The following is an 18,160-nucleotide window of genomic DNA, read 5'->3' as shown; positions in this document are numbered from 1 at the left end:
AATCAAGGAAAACCGGCATTACAGCACATAATATTATCTACAACACATTAATAATTATGTACTATACATCCTTAGTATCAAATCATACAACATAGATCACAATATAAAAACAAATTAAAAAATACAAAGAAAACAAAATTAATTTTATACGATTGAATTGTATTGAATTAAGACGGTATCTCAGCATACTAGGCCACTAGCTGACTTCTATTTTCAAACCCTACAGGCACACGGGAAGTATAAGTAAGCTTCGGTTTCAATATAGACGTACTATTTTGTCTCTAAGCAATGAACAGTGTTCAACGGATGTGAACATACTTCCCTTGCGAAGCTGGACAGACGGGTTTCCTAGTCGAATACAGGTTCCACGACCGGACCCGCATGGCATTATATAGGTTTGTTTAAAGAAGATCCTATCCTACTCTGTATATTAAAATATGAGAGCTCGGTTAATGCAACGGAAATGATAGTGTTTAAATGATTAATGAGCAACCAATACGTTCTATGTAGCCTCTGTTAGAAAAAATAAACTGATGGTTTTGTGAAGTTGTAAACAATATATGGGAAAAAACTTTGTTCACATGTCACGACATCGTGATGTCGTATATTATACGTATAAAGTATACATATACATGAATAAATTAACCTTTTTTTTTCGAATAGAATTTTTATTACACTAATCTTATTGCCATAAAATAAAATCAAATTAAACAAAAAAAATCTCGATGGGTGCGCGAAATGTTACCTTTAAAATTCCCTTGTACAATATAAGCTGTTGTCGTTTAATGTCATAAATAAATAATGTTGATCATGAATATATTAAAAATGCACTCCTTTGGTCGCGAATGCTCGCAAGCACCCATTTATTTTGCCAGATATAGATTGGTGTAAACTATTATAAAGGTACTAAATCAAGTTTCATTAAAATCGGCCCCGTATCCAAGTCTCTTGCAAACAATATATGTATATATACATTGCAGACAATATATATTGCATAATAAATCGTCTCTAAAACTCTGCATTGTATGAAAATTTTAATGTTACATATAATTATAAGTGCAGATAAGCTATAAAAAACATTATAAAACTCCATATCAAAACTTTTGACAAACCGTTCCATTTACTTATCAATTCCAGTAAGTGATGGTTACATCAAAACACATTTAGTATATTAATGCCCTAAAACACAGCAGAGATTGCGTTTGTAAGAACAAATTAACGATAATGAACTGTTAGGGAGAACATTAATCAAGCTCATGCAAAAGGGATCCAGTCAATGTGTCAGAGTTTGGAATCACGCAAATGACGGCGATCGTTTAGGTGAGCTGTTTTAAGCTCTTTGCTAAGAATAATTTAGTAATTAAAACTTTACAACGTAATTACTGTAAACGACACTACAATAATTACTTTTGGTGATTTTATTTTACGTATTCAAAATACGTTTAATTCGAATACTGTATTATCTTTTCTAACAAATACATATTATGTCGAATGAATAGTACATACACAAAATTCGTAGCTTTTTATTAATACGTTTGAGTTCTGATTTAATTTTATTGTACATTTTGTCCAATCACGGGTTCCGTCAGGTTGTTTAAAAATAAATCCTGTTTCATTTTAATTCTAAAGATTAGAGAAAGATAAAGGCTGACTGAACTTTATAATTAAAATATAAATGTTCCTTGCTGCTAACGCGATGACTAATATAAAAAGCACTGGTAAGACCCGTTAAGGGAAATACTGTTTCACGATTGACCTGTATAACTCACTTATCATGAAGCCGTGCATAATTACAATAACTAGTAGATTGTATTACGGAACCTTATAAAATAACAAGTAAATTTCAAGAAAGAATTATATATATTTCTTGGGGATAGATTATAAAATGTAAACGGGACAAACGGGGAAAAAGTGTTGCATATAACCAAAATCATATAAAAATATACATACATATAAAAACGGTGTAAAAACACCGTTTTCCGTTTCGTTCGTTTGTTCAGTTTTTGATTAAAAAAAATAACAATAATTTGGATTATAATTTCTCAAATATATAAAATTGTCTCAATTTATTTGGTTTTAGTTCAATCATAAATGATAAGAACAGGTGTGAATAAATTATTTATTATTACTACATATTGAAAGATAAGTACATACTACTTATGTTAAAATAAATCAATATAACTGTTTTCAAAATCAGAGGAGACAGCAATAAAGATTGTGCGATGATATTCTGAAATTTATGTCAACATTAATGACCCTTGTAAGAAATATGTTGCGCAAGATTTATACAACTATAAAGTTAATGTATAAATAATCGGAAAAGCAATAATAAATAATACATATTTATTAATGGCATACATCAAATTTTAAAATTCATTCCAAAATTTGACTACTCCACAAAAATGGTGAAGTACTCCATAATTTAAGAAATACATTGTTTTCACAATCAACGATACTCCTTCAACAGCACTCGAGTACTTAATTTGGTATCTTTTAGTATAATACAATCTAAACCGAGGAAGGCGGTACAATCAAGATCAAAAGAATCTTGTGACGCAACGTCAAAGGGAAATTTTTGTAGAGAAGCGGCTAAGGTCAGATAAACTAAACGAGAATGAATTCAGAATGATGCAAACATTGCAACGAACGGAATGTTTATGAGTAGAGCATAACTATATTTATAGTACTATTGTAGAAAATGTTCAATGACCCATTCCTGCGATTCATATATTGCAACTATATGTTATATAAATAAATATAGTATATAACGAATTCTATGCTTGATATTGTTCTCATATCTATCTGCGCTAAAGTTAAGGAAGTAAGCGCTTTTGTTACATATATATATATGAATCCACATAAGCAAACCTTAAATATAATCATGATAAAATACTTTTATTTACAATTAAACTACAGTTCATAATGACTAACTTCAATCCTATGTTGTTCTGGTATAAAATCTCAAAAGAGATTTTCATCGCTACCGAGGCTGCACAGACAAAGAAAACTATTAAAGGCATACGTTTAAAGTACAGTGTCTCTTTGTTGAAGTGATACGAGCCGTGTTGTTTTGTTCTTACTCACTCTGCCCAGCTAAAATTATTAGTAAGACCAGTATATTAATATTATCTTCCTTATAATATTGAAGCTACATACGTCAAGGCCTTGGAGCACAACAGTTTATTCCTACTACAAAAGTAACTCTTCTTTTGGACTTTATGCCTTATGGGTGGAAAATCAAAGCTGACGCATAAGAATCCTCAAATTAAACATAAAATTTTAAATGAAATCGAAACAAAAAATGGTGTCTTGAATTACATATAAAGACAATATGGATTCGATTTTATTCAGATAGTCAATAATGCTTGTTCAATATAAATCATCAAATCTCATTGTATGCATTATTTGCAATATTATAGTACAGACCAATATGTATTATTTATTAGAACAATCGATATAAATGCAGTAGCGAGCTGGAACTCCCAGTACATTCACTTTACCAAGGTCATACATGCGTTGAGACGAAATGTCTCTTTGATCTCTATTAAAAACCATTTACCATTACATACATAACAATACATTGTTTTTGTATTTAAACTTTATGTATTACTTGAATAATTTCTAGAACGATTTCATTATTTGTAGAATTACAGTTCGTCTCTCTCCGGACAGATGAAGTAGCTAAACGCAGCAAGTTCGTTGTATCATCTTATGAAGACGCTTTGAAGTATCAGTTTCGTAAGATCGAAACGAGTTTCAAAAACACAAGTAAGGAATGTACGATGTGTGTAAATTAAATCTATAAAAATATATTTTTATAGCAATTAAAAATATCCATGATAGATGGAATTATTGTAATATATGAATGATGTATTTACTGTTTACTTTGTGTAAGCTCTTCTGGGTAGGTACCATCTACTGATATTTTACCGCCAAACAAAAATACTCAGTATTGAGCCAGTTTAAATACAGGCATAATGGACATAACATATTAGCTCTGAAAGTTGGTGGCTGAAGGTTAGTTGGTGGAAAGGTGGTGGTGTAATATCAAGAACGATAAATATTTCTTACCGAGCTAATGTCTATGGGCGGTGATGACCACTTACCATTAGATGGTCCATTCGCCCGTCCACCTACTTATAACATAAAAAAAGATAAGTTAATGCTTTACAATGTCGGATAAATTACAAAAAGATTATTCAAGCGGTCATACGAAATCCACGTCACTCTATACTAAACTCGGTCTTAATGTTTGCAATTAGCAATTTAATAGTACATGTATAATGAGTTATTATGATTACTGTTTGAACAATTTGCAAAAGATATTTTCATAATAGTTATTTGCATTGATTAATACATTATGTAAGTCAACGGGTGATTCATTCAACAAACTATATTTAACTAATCTTCAAAAATATAATAGGACGAATATTAAACTTCAAGTAATACTTATATATGACCTTTTATTTTTGTCGCCATGCTTTAACATAACGAGTACTTATACAACTTAATTAAAAGAAAATTATAAATTGTTGCACTCGCGTTTTCGCACGCGTTTTAAGATTTGATCATATGTTTGGTATAAAAACAAAGTATATCCTTTCTTAAAGTTCAAGTTTGCTTCATACCAAATATCATCAGATTCGGTTGAGTGGTTTAGCCGTGATGAGTAACAAACAGACAGAGAGAGAGAGACAGACAGAGCTACTTTCGCATTTATAATATGAAGTATAAAAGATAACTAGGAGAAGAAATATATGTAATATTTTGATAAACACAAATCACCTTTAACAAATAAGTACACAAACGTTTCTCGTCATGCTATTAATCACATTAATTTGTCAATATTAAAGGAAACAAAGAGCATATTGTTTGACATTCAGATAAAATTATTTCCTGTAAATGTTTTTACATTTAACACTAATGTTAAAGATAATGTTTGTACTTATATATACAAAAAATTTTGCTAATGACAATAAATAGCTCTATTACAATGTTTTTTTATTACCACTTTGCATCAAATAAATCTAATTTTAATCTAAACACGTGTTGACTCACTGAGTGTAACGACTGAGCACCTTGGACATTATTTTCAGAGACATCCATATTCGATATAACATTTATGTATCGGTAGCACGTTTAACGAATTGTGAAAGGGACTTCAAAGGATCTAGTTAAAATATAACCTATAAATACATACGCAGCTTTAATATATTTTAATTTAATCAAAAAGAAAACCCTTTATTTTGATATAGTAACCCACAAGCGAAAATATAATTTCTGTTTTTATAATTTGCCTTTTAATGTTTCAGTTAAACTTAATCACTAACCTACACTAATATTTATATTAATTTCTCATTTGTACCTTTAACAATACTAAACATTATTTGATTACTTGTGTAAAATACAAAAAGGGCTTGGTATTATAAAATAAATTAAAAAAAAAATAGGTATTTCATAAAACGATCTTTATCGATCGGGTCTCTCCCTTTTCTAGGTCACATTCACTAAGCAATCCTGTCAAATGAAGCGTGAAATAGAGACAATGGGCAATAATTTATTTGTTATATGCACTATTGCACATTGATTTCCAAACGCTTTTAAGTTGTGTACTAGGGACTGACCACAGTTGTGCTCGTGTGTTCCATGGATTATTTCACGTTAAAGACATCTTTGCTTTATCCCGTTTAAAAAAAAACAACCTTCCTAATCTATCTAGAATATACCAAAACATTGTTTCCAACGTTTTTTTTAGTCCTCATATGTCGTGATGAGTCAGTGCGTGGAACAATTGTATAGTTTTTGTAAACACATACCCACTAATGCCGATATAAAAGTCAGTTCATAAATGCATCTGAATAGTCTTATTTTTAAATAAAATATTATAAGCTAACAGTTTATAAAGTGACCGACAAAACAATGACAAATTTTCATGTCTGAAGACTTCCTGTCCCAGATGATTTGTGAGAATTCTGCACGTATACATCATGTGTTTTAATAGGCCAATATGATTATTAAATATAATTTACATAAACAGGAAAAGTGTCCAGATGGTTCTGGAACGATAACCCCTACTTTGAAAATATTATAAACTTCTACAGCGGACGTGAATATGTAAACATATGACCGTAAATGACATAATGAGGGTGATAGACGAGTTTATTATAATTTAAAGTAGACAGGAAACTTGAAGCTATATATTGAAGTTATAAATTGATAAAAGCAAATATCTTAAATTATAAAGTATGGGAATAACGTTTTAACGTTGTTAATAATACGGCGCAAAATACCAAAAACTCGAATACACTTGTGTTGTACTAATTATTTAATAATAGATAGCATAATTACAAGATTTTTGAACGAAACATCTGTTATAATTAATAGGAAAAAAATATATCAAATCTCAGATACGATGGCCATATGTTGTAAAAACGTACTAGTAAACATGTAAAATGAGTAGAAAGGTGAATTGAAATCACCTGCTTAGTATGTAAAGCAACACCTGCAGACCGACAGATGGTGGACAAAAAATATACGACCCTCTCCGTCCGGAAACTGGCACATGAGAGTCGAAGCTCGTAACCCTGCTAGATTTCAGAATTTGTTCACTCGCTATGAATATAAATTAAAAATGATTTATTATAAAAATAAACAAAACCTCATATTCAATTATTATTGGTTATAGTTACTAGTACTTACAATAGTACTTTATTATTTTTGGTTATAATTATAATTTTCAGATAATACAAGACAATAAAAGGTTATTAAAATATTGAATGACCGTGGATGGATCTTCATGTTTTTCGCTACGTTGTAAACGAACTAATTTGCATCTAACAAGGTATTTTTCAATTAGATCCTGATGTAATCACGAAAAACATTTTAATAGATCAAAATGAACTTTAAATAAAGATAAAAATGTAAATATTGTTTTTAATATACATGAAATAACACTACCGATGCTTAAACCATAAAGGTGTCAAAGAAAAAAAAAAGGAAGAGCGCGAGTCGCAGAGCTATAGGGTCCGGTTTCGAGCGGGCAGGCCTGGAATGTGACCCACACGGGAGACTCGAATCAGTGACTCACGTGAATTTACTTTTTAAATAACACGATTCAATGACTGTTAGAAAGTCGACGGACTTCGTGGGTGTTTAGAAAAACAGGATTATATGCCGCCTACATCACATTAGATATAATTCTCATCCCACATGTGTAAAACATGTGAGATTATATGAATAAGTATCCTTGCATTGTGAATTTATTTCGTTAACGAAACGAGCGTTACTACAATGGCCGTCAAGGCTCTACCCGAAACCGTAATCAGCGCTCTACAAACAACAATTAGATATACTTACTAAGATTTTTTTGTTACGAATTATTAACATATTTTACAATCTTCCGCGTTTACAACTATTAAAATATCCTCAGAAGCGAGTCATTTCCAAATGACTTTTTGGTTTTTATTGTGATTCTCAGAATAAGATGTTTTTTGTGGGGCTACATAGTGTAGACCAGACTTTATCCAAAGATGACGCAGAGGCTGCGGATTCTCTGAGCGCCTATGAAATAGCGTTCTGGAAGGGTAGTTGAGGAATTCTTGTGACTTTCCGACTGTTAAACATTAACAAATATAAAATGTTTACCATTTATTTAAAAGTTTTATATTTAATAGTATGAAGCTCAAATTTATTACATATACAATTAAATTAGATTCATTCCTTTATGTATATTAATGTTTTTGAGCTATTTTTTATCGTTGGACTATCTAAACTAGGGGTATTGAATAATAAACATTACCGAGTGTATAAAATACCAATAGCATTACGTCGTCGGGCTATTTTTTTGTAATTAAGTTGTTTGACCACGTCTTATATAAATTATGACTAAACGGTAAACAATAATTAGAATTATTTTTTATTGAAATTGTAATTTAATGTATATATAGAAACTAAATATTGTTTTGTCGATTATTGTGATATAATCAGAATTCACGAGATCAATTAAATATTCTAATTATTTAAATGTTTTACTAGTAAAATTATAAAATACAGACTTATGATACATCTTCTAAATTATCGAATAACATGATTTTATTGTCTTAAAGATTTAGGCCTCGTTACGACATATCACAAAGTATCTGTGGCATATATATTTTTAAATAAGGTAAGAAATAGCTATTCAACATAAGTTGTAAGCCTTTGTCTGGGACAAATCTTTTGAAATCTTGGTAACTATTGTTCCTTTGACAAAAGTTGTCTAGTTTCTCTCGCAACAAGTTTCAGCACGTGCGGGATTTAACTGAGCTGATTCAAAATTCAATTCCTACTAAATATTTATTTCAAACGAAATTATATTCATAGATTTATTTAAATCTTATACAAACGAAACAATGTTTATTTTTATTTGTCGCTAATCTGAAGACGTAATAGGATTAATAGCCCTTATATTACGTAATTTATAACTATGTTGTTAGCTAATGAACTTAGAAATAGAATTCAAATCATTCAGTATCTAAGTTTAATTACCCTTCATTATTGTATTTTATTTTTATAATTTTAATTATACATTATTTATAATGATTCTAGGAAAGTTTCTTCCCCAGAATCATTATAAATAAATAATTACATATATTCAGTTTCAATTCTACCGTATTTGAATTACCCATGTACACACTTTTAATTATAATATTTATTTAAGATGTTTTCTGTACTATGTATGGCAATTGTTAACAGTTGCCTTAGACTTTCTCTGTATACTATTAACTTCTAATTATTCAACTTTGTCATACTAATAATCCTCAATAAATAAATAATTGGTTATAAATATTGGGTATAACATACAATAACGACGACTACTACACCGTTGAACATAACTTCACCTAAAAGCAACAACCTAAATTCTATTAAAAGTTAGTTAGTTATCGCGAAAAGATTATATATAAGTATCGATATTTTTTTTTAAGTTAAAAAATTATCTCAGTACCAATTTATTTATTTATCATTTAACCTTATTGATTAATGACAAATAATCATTTTGTTTATTTATTCGCAGCTTTTGTTTGATAGCGCCAAGAAGAGTCACTGTATATTCAATTTTGTAATGTAACGTATAGACACGATACTATAAGTTATGTTTCCGGGTAACCTTTGCCTCTAATAATTTTGTTTTACTGCAGTACAATGCACTCACTCTACGATTATAATATTATATATTATTCGTTTATACTTATAACAATCTACCGACCTTCATAGAAATATAAACAACTTAATAGTAACAGAAGTATCGTTACAAATTATCCATGGGCATATATTCCAACATAACACTTTAATAAAACAAAACACAACATAAATAACATTCCAACATTCACTCACTTTCACAAACTAAACAATCACTTTTACTTAAAATGACATTTTATAACATGGGTATTGAATGTTTGATCGTAAAGTATTTTCGCGGTACGAATGCGCGCGACGAGTACACTACTCGAAGTCAACTAGAAACTTTGTTGACAAGCGCTCCCGCTGCCATGTTTGAAAACCTTCGGTTGTCTTCGGCCGGCGTCGGCTATTTTCGGAGTATCACACCACTCTTTCTCGGAACAAAAAGCTCGCGGGTCGCGATTAGAGTAGACAAACTTGTAAATACACGATCACTTAGATCAAGCTTTTTATATGATTTCCATTACTTTAACATGTGCTTTTAAAACAAAGATTATTTACGCATTACAGTAAAATTTCATAAAATATTTAACATCTACAAGCATTACAAGAAATTTATTTTGAATGAAAACATTTGTTGCAGAAAAATATTGATTATATCTTTCGTATGTATTTTATTAATACAAACAATTTTAAAAACATCTCTCATTCATCATTACCAATCCTGTATTTCTACACATTCCATGTTTAAAACATATTAACACTACAACTTATCATAGCCCTAATTTTGTAGAGACAAAAAGAACGAAAAAGAAAAATGGTATGTATAAATAAATAATACAACTTATTGCTACGCGACGAATAATAATTCAGAATAATAAAAGCAATAATATGTAATAACAATGTTTTTTTATTCGAGTAACGGATGTGCTTTTACTAGATATCAGGGAACTGATTTCAGCATAATATACCGTTTGTTTATTGTAAAAATAAATGTTTATGTCAGTCAATAAATTATTGTAACCACACGCCATTAGGTACACCAGAAGTTTACCAGGTAAATCACTAATTACGAACATGTATACAAATAAACCATAAAACACAATTTATAAAAATAATAAGTGAGCATGTCGAATTGCTTACATAACTTTATTTAGTTCTAAAGAAAATATACAAAGTCATCAGCTATGATTTCTTCGTTCATTATTAAAATTAATGCAAGTCTTAACCTTTACGAAGTACATCCTATATTACTGTTAGAACAGAATGGAGGTCGTCGGCAGATCTTCCTAGCCTGAAGGCATGCCATGATTTAAAACATAAACAAAGAAATTTACTCCTTAAATCCTACGGAATAAGAGTCAGTCCTATATCATAAGTACGTTGTATAAATCACGATACGAAGTCTTGGCATTACGAGGCGGATTGGTCGTGAACTTACTAAACTGGTTATGGTATTGTTCTGAACTTCGATTGAACAAGAGGAGAAGTTTATTACAACATTGTATTTTTCTTTACTTTACCAAATTAAGGAATAATATGAAATCACATACTAAATGATATTTACGTTTAGAGCTAAAAAATACATTTATTTTAATATTTATTTACTTCCAGCTGTAATTTCTCGTTGCAAATATAACATAATGTATAAATATCCTTAATCCTATAATGTAAACGCAAAACAACAAAAATTGCATGTTTTATCTTTTATGTAAACTAAATATATATAACAACTAAAATAAAAAAAAAACTATCATAATTTTAGGGGAAATTAAATACCTCTTCTGTATCAAGAAAAAATACTCTTAGCGACCTCTTGTGGCGAGTAGTGGAACTGAAGTGAGTTACCATTTAGTTACCTTTGACATAATACAGAGGGCACTGTAAACTAAAATCTAAATATTTACTAAAAAAATGAGGCATTGATTTTATTTCATAATTATTTGTTTGTAATAAAAAATATTTTTTTATATATTTTATCCGTATCTTTTTTTAAATAAAAAATACTAATTTGCTGTGAAATGCCATTTGTATATTTAATCGATTAAACATTTCATATACATAATTACTAAATATAGTTATTTTTAAAATATTTAAAAAATACAATTTACGTGTCGTTAAGCCGACTATCATTTCCTGTACACGGCATACATTTCACAAACGATAACATGGTGCCTACGCCAATTTGCCTTCCGTTTCTTTTAAACATTTAACATAAATAGCACACAAACGATATTTCCATTTACTTTTAAGTACTCACCGGGACTTTCACTAATACTTTATGCATAATTATCAAAGGTGATATTAATAAATATTGCACGAAAGTTAATCTTATAGCATAAGATGTTACGTAAGAAGTTTAAAAAGTATGAATGGCAAAAAGTGTCGTTAGTCAGCTCGGTGGGGAATGATTGCCAAGAACGTGTCAGAATATTATCGATATAAATAGACTTCCGAGAGTGCAATGTACGGGATAATTCAAGCCGGCCACCTTAAGTACACATGAGCGAACTTTCCACTCTTTGTCATGGAAACTCGGTACAAAAAGCGAATTTTATAAATATATAATCGCGTTATCAAAACTTAGTATAAAATACTAGGCCGTGTAAACATGGTTTTTTATAGTGTCGCTTCTGTCGTACAGAATTTGTAGACTAAACTAATTTGACGGATCTAAAATTATTGCTATCTCATTCTTGCGTTGATTTCAAAAGACTAGCAAGGATTACAGTATGCCTGCCAAATTTGTTTAAGAATATAGTTCCGTAGAGTTTAGGAACGATTTTGACATTTTTATCAATGTAAACAAAGATGTTATTAACTCGACGATAACTAACGACAAATACTTTTACGATGAAAAAACATCCTAAAAAGTTACGGTTTTAGTTTAGTGCATCATATATTTATACAGATTGTTTTATGTTTAAATCAAAAAGACAGTAACTACAGACAACCAGATATGATATTGATAATATGATGCTAATCGACGTTGTGCAGTCTGTGGCGTAATTAAAAACATCAAGTCATCAATGATCTCATGTCATCACAGACGAACCGACTACTAGCATTAATAGCGTTTATATGTTTGCTGATTAAGAAGAACGCGTAAACGTATATAAATATTAACATCTACTGCCTTGTTAGGGATATATTTTATTATGATTTCACTGAGTTACGTGATTGGGAGTGATCATTTTCGCTTTAAGGACACGGTAAGATAAACCATTCCTTACACCGTCAATGCTTAGTCAGTTATAGGAATGTTAGATTCTAAATTCCATATTCCCGTAAGTTCATCGACTCAAAACGCCCATTCTAATTGAACGAACCCGTCAAATATGATCACATCGATATAACTATTTTCGAATCTAGATTAATTAATCCCTGAGTTATATCTAGCGGCGTAGCATAGGTCACCAGCACCCGGAGCGGATTCCAAATTTGCCGCTCTTATTTTTGCAATCGTTATCGAGTTGAAGTCAAAATAACGGGCATTTTTCGACATTTTAGTAGTACGAGTAACACTTTTGACAGATAATTTTAATTTCTTATCTTCTTTTGACAGTTAATTTCTTATCGAGTTTGAACTCACTTGATTTATTTAGGTGAGAGCAAGTGAAACTTTATTTTGAAAATTAACTATTAAGCGTGTTAGGCAAAAAAATTAATTTCTTTAAAAAAAGTTAAACCTCCGCAGCGCCGCCCCCGGCAAAGTGCCGCCCGGTGCGGACCGCACCCATGCCCCCCCCCCCCATGCTACGCCACTGGTTATACCTACCCGTCAAGGTTTTACCAAAACTCTTCAACCAGTAGGAATGCGATCATTGCTATTTGTGTATTGATATAGTTCTTTGTTCTTCTCCATATTTATATATTATGTCCATTGATTAAAGTCGTAGTTGACATCAACATCTTGTTTTGATTCGATCACTTTGGCGAAGGCCTCGATTTCTATGCATACTGTTTAGATGATGTAGTCCACGTCCATTGTAAAGGAAAAAATACACGAGTTTAAAATAATATAAACATCAAGATCAGATGTGCGAATATCTATACTAATAGAGAGGTATTATTTTTGCAGGGGTTAATCTCTGGAATTATCCAATCCTAAAAACATTCACTGGTTAAGAGCTTCTTTATTCTTCAGTTCTAAGCCGGGGTGGGTCACTAATATAAAATAAAATTATAAATATTATCAATCTAACCTGTTATTCGATTAAATTATTATAACGTTTAAAATATTTCCGATTAAAATATTTCCTGGTCCTCAAAATTTCATTCACCCTTCGTACAATAGGAAAACACAATGCCCCTCAACCTACTCAACTTCCGTCCGTGGGGATGCTGAACACAATGCAGTCAGCGAGATCACATACCAACGGAAAAGTTCAGAGGCGATACGATACGACGATAAAGTTGAGATTTTATAAAAACTAAGTTTAAAGTTGATCTATTCATGTTTTCATTACCCACTCGTCTTTATGTAAAAACTAGTTATTACTGGTATTACCCACCTGTTTCGATATTCCGTTAATTTGGAATAAAAGCGTAACACGTAACACACGCTGTAACCCCCATTTTTGATGATATTTGGTAACAGAAATTAAGACGTCGAATAGAATGAAATAGAAAATTTATTTTTATTTTGCTGTCGTAATTGTAATGTTAGTAAAATGAGTAATTGTATTTAATGTTTTTTTCCCCCACATATAATATACCAAAACTTATATTAATAAGATTAATCTGAAACACTACTATTGCTAGAGGCTAAAATCAATATTATTAAATAATTATATTGTTTGCAAAGATTACACTGAAATCATTGGATTCATTTAATCAACATTGATAGTAAGGTATATAATAACAATATATTGAATTCTTGTAAATCCCAGTGAATAAAGTTATTCGAGGACATAACAATAATAATTAAAAATTAATAAGAGTAACTTTGATTTGGATTAAGTTACATCGTGGAACGGAAGCATCGAGTGGAACCGAAAAGGGTGGTAGTTCGGTTGTACGGGAAGCGGATGCGAGCGGTGACGGTGGCCAGTGCGCAGGTGTGTGGGACACATACTGAATAAACTTAACCGCGATACAGACGTAAACAATTAACTTTATAAAACGTGAAGGTATTTGTTATAAACGTCGTGTCGCCTCATTTTATCCCGGAAACCAGTTTAGATATTTTTTAAACCAAACATCTATATCATAAGTGGATAAACATATTTAGGTTTTATTGTTGGATTAAAGCGCTTCTTTCTTTATGGAACATAGATAGTGTTAATATATCAAAATGAAATTCAGCGACGATATCGCTTTATTCGCAATGCCACGATTGTTTAGGTATTCCATAACACACTGTCGAGAGGTATTATGTATCCGGTGAAATATGACTCACACGTTGAAGATACCTATTACGTACTTTATCAATGTCAAGATCAAATCAAGACTCGTATATTTTGTGCAAGTTGTCAGTTTCGTTTAAAATATACATCGTCTAGAAAAATTAAAAATATAGTAAAAGTAAACACAATCTATAAATATATCTAATATGGTGGATATTGACTTGAAAAAAAACTGTAATTAATAAAACTTAAATGCAAGAAAAAAAAATGGACTTTGTGTGGATGATATATACGCGAGACGCAAGTAACCAATGATATGATTAGAGATGGAGGGGGTTAAGCTAGTAAACCTCATATATCTACATAGTTTAAAAAAAAGGTTCCCGCCGTCTGTAGGCTTAGAACATTTAAAATACGCAATTGATTTTAATGCGGTTTTCATCAATAAACAGAGTGATTCAAGAGGCAGATTTTTACATAATATAATATGTGCATATCAAGAAATCGAGAATTTCAACTTTCCTAGCCGGAAAAAAGAAACGACAACTTTTCTTCTTATATTTGTTCTTCAATGTAAAAGTTGTGTATGAACACTTATAGTACCCTTTTGAAGCCAGGACGGATAGTTAGTAATGTATTGGTCGGTCATAATCTACTAGCTGCTCCGAGCGATTTCAGTAACATTAAATGATCCTGCTCCAGCCCCGTGAACCGCAGCGTTATGTTAAATAGCCTTCCACAGCATTTGGGCTATCAAATGTGTAACAAAGATTTTTTAAATCCCTCTGGTATTTCAATAGACTACCGCGTCTTTTACAATATTAATAGATTTATTATATTTAGTTTAGATATAACTTGGATGACTAAAAATATACAAATAAGAATTACGAAATCGAACATACGAGATAGTTTAATAATTGTTGTGTAGGTTTATCATGAATATTCTTAGTACAAAACAATTGCTATAAGGTAAGTTATGAAGTAATATTAATTCGTAAATCATATCAAACTTAATATAACAAGCGTTCATATCTTTCCGCACATTATGTACACAAATCTTCAAAGTAATAATTATTAATACAATTTTATTATCTGGCTACTATGATTGTTAGAATTTTAAACGACCGTGGCGGTGTCTTTCTAGTAATCTTTATGTGTCATGAGTATTCAAAGCTTATGAATAAGTTAGTTTAAATTACACGTACGATCTCTTAGTACGCAGAATAAATCTCATTAACAAAGACAAAATAACATTGCAGTAATACCACGATTTGTATTTTATTTGCTTATTTCTTTTTCTTGTGTCTAATCAATGACAAAAACGCGTCTTTGTATCTTAGTAAAAGTGCATTATCATAATTTGTTATTTGCTAGCGATCTCGACACTGACGTCACTAACGTATTCACTCTCGTTAAAGATATATGAATAACACACTTCGATCATCCTAGCATTTCAATACATAAGAGATTGTTATATAAGATATAATTACGAGTTATAATGCAAAGTTAAGGCATTGTATTTCAATCCTTTAAATGTTATAATTATATATTAAAATAGTAGTAGCTCGCCGCTTCACTCGCGTTTTAGGGGTTGGTCGTCAGGTGTTAGGAGCCTATGTCCTTCCTTAAAGTATTTATAAGAAATAAAATTTCATTAAATTCGGTTGAGTGGTTTGGCCGTGAGAGACCTACAGACAGACAGAGTTACTTTCGCATATATAATATTGGAATACATTTCACAAAACCCTTTTTGACATTTCGCGATCATGTCCTGCGGTGTTACGAGACTGTTCTTCTAGAACGTTCGTGAACAAAAACATCGTAATGTCAATCTCAATTAATTTAGTTTACACGTTACAATGTAATTTGTGTACAGTGGACATAATGAAGTGTTAAAGACAATTCTAAGCCATCACAGTACGGATTTATCTGTATTAGAGAAAATGACCAATTAAATACACGCATACTTTAAGACGCGTGATGTTATGTGCCTGTCAACTTCATGAATGACATTTGAAATTATAACAATCACAATTATTACGTTAATTAAATTGACGTGATAAACGTCTAGTACGTTTAGGATAAATATAACTTTCCTAATAACTCTTTAATTAAACATAATATATTATAAATACAACAATATATCAAGTTGCGTAATTAATTTTTATATTGATAAATTGGTTTTGTTGAATCACATTTGTTAATTAACCTTTTCTCTAATAAATATACGTACCGTCATTTTCATCTTGTGAAGTATCGAAGTCGGCGAGAGTGATGTTGGACAAGTCCTCGACATACACCTGCGGCTGTCTGTTTAGTGTGTGGCGACCACCGAGGGAGTGGTAGCAGCTCTCCTCATCGTCTGCCGCTTCCTCAGTCGAGGATCCTTTCAAGCACGAGTGGAAGCTCCGAGAGAGACGTCGCTCCGTGCTCATTCTAACTCATATCCCAATTAACTATCAGCGTTAACACCACTCACAACACACGTGTCAAATGGCAACCAATACAAAACTTCACTTTCTTCACTGGAATTCTTTCGCTATGATTGTCACTTTAATTTACACTTTTGCACTATCACAGTTTCATCAAGGTAAATATCGCCATTGCGTTTATAATGTGATTTTATGTATCAGGTACTTCATATGATTTATCGGATCACGTGACGTAGCTACTCGTATATCTTATCGACGAATCTGAGATTGCATAGTAATTATTTATATTAAAAAGTTGTGTGCGTATCGAATAAATAAACAAAGATTTAATGATATATATGATGCAGTAGCGAGTTCGGTTTTGTAAACAAGTCCCGTTACTTTTTGCTATTTGGCCGATTCATTCGTTGCTGCCGGTGACAAAAAAAAACGCTGGTAATGATTGCAAGATCCTGGATAACCAAAAACACGACAGCACAACTCGTTAAACACGTTAGCGCAAAGCCTCGTATGACGCCTGGAGATATGACAGCGTCGGTTCAATGCACTCCCGAAGAATGGGGTCTACCAATGTGACATTCGACTAATGAATGGCACTCGAACAAAAGGAAACATCTTTGTAAAGAACCGGGTACATACTCGCATGTACCTGCCATTTGAACGTACGATTACATCTCACACTTTAGTCTCTAGCGACATGTATGAAATAAATAATAAACTCAACATATTAAAAACACTTAAAAGTGTCAAATTCATGATCTATCAAAAACATCTGAACAACCGCAAAAATTACCAAAAGCCCTTTAATTTTTTTTTTAATTTATGTATTTATTTAAGCCATAATAATTCTAGGTATTTATCAAACCCACCGCTAATTGCAATTAAATTTACGCTTTTAACAAACCAATATTTGTTCCTTTTAATTACTTTTTATCAGAGGATATTGATAATTATAAAAAAAAAATCATTACTCAAGTTCAGAATGTTTCATTTCGTTTGAATAACAAGAATATATTATAACGACAATTAGGGAAGACAGATCGATATTGGACACGTTTCAAATTATATTAAGTTGCAAAATTTCACTTATTAATAAACGACAAGGTATCTTCGGTATAATTGATTGAAAACGTCACTATAATCAAGGAACAGGAAAAGTGTTGTTTTTGTGTAGTTATATTTACGCGAGCTTCGTTTGTTGACAAAAAAGTGAAATCTCAA

The 18,160-nt window shown here is 31.1% G+C and overlaps 1 protein-coding gene across 9 annotated transcripts in view; it reads right to left on the bottom strand.

Annotated features, from left to right (window-relative positions):
- The window catches only part of Raskol (raskol), a 140,701-nt gene that overhangs the window by 20,060 nt on the left and 102,481 nt on the right, over nt 1-18,160 (bottom strand). For 3 of the 9 annotated variants that reach the window (XM_026629353.2, XM_026629354.2, XM_026629352.2), the window contains exon 2: nt 16,741-17,200. The exons of the other annotated variants lie outside the window; for them this stretch is intronic. In XM_026629353.2, the coding sequence (XP_026485138.2) occupies nt 16,741-16,942 (202 nt within the window). In that variant the 5' untranslated portion in view covers nt 16,943-17,200. The remainder of the gene's footprint in view (nt 1-16,740; nt 17,201-18,160) is intronic. 9 annotated transcript variants of the gene reach the window in all.

This window comes from Vanessa tameamea, chromosome 5 (genome assembly GCF_037043105.1).
Source record: "Vanessa tameamea isolate UH-Manoa-2023 chromosome 5, ilVanTame1 primary haplotype, whole genome shotgun sequence".
Taxonomy (NCBI): Eukaryota; Metazoa; Arthropoda; class Insecta; order Lepidoptera; family Nymphalidae; genus Vanessa; species Vanessa tameamea.
The sequence above is the reverse complement of the archived record's forward strand: the minus strand, read 5'-3'. Positions and strand labels throughout refer to the sequence as shown.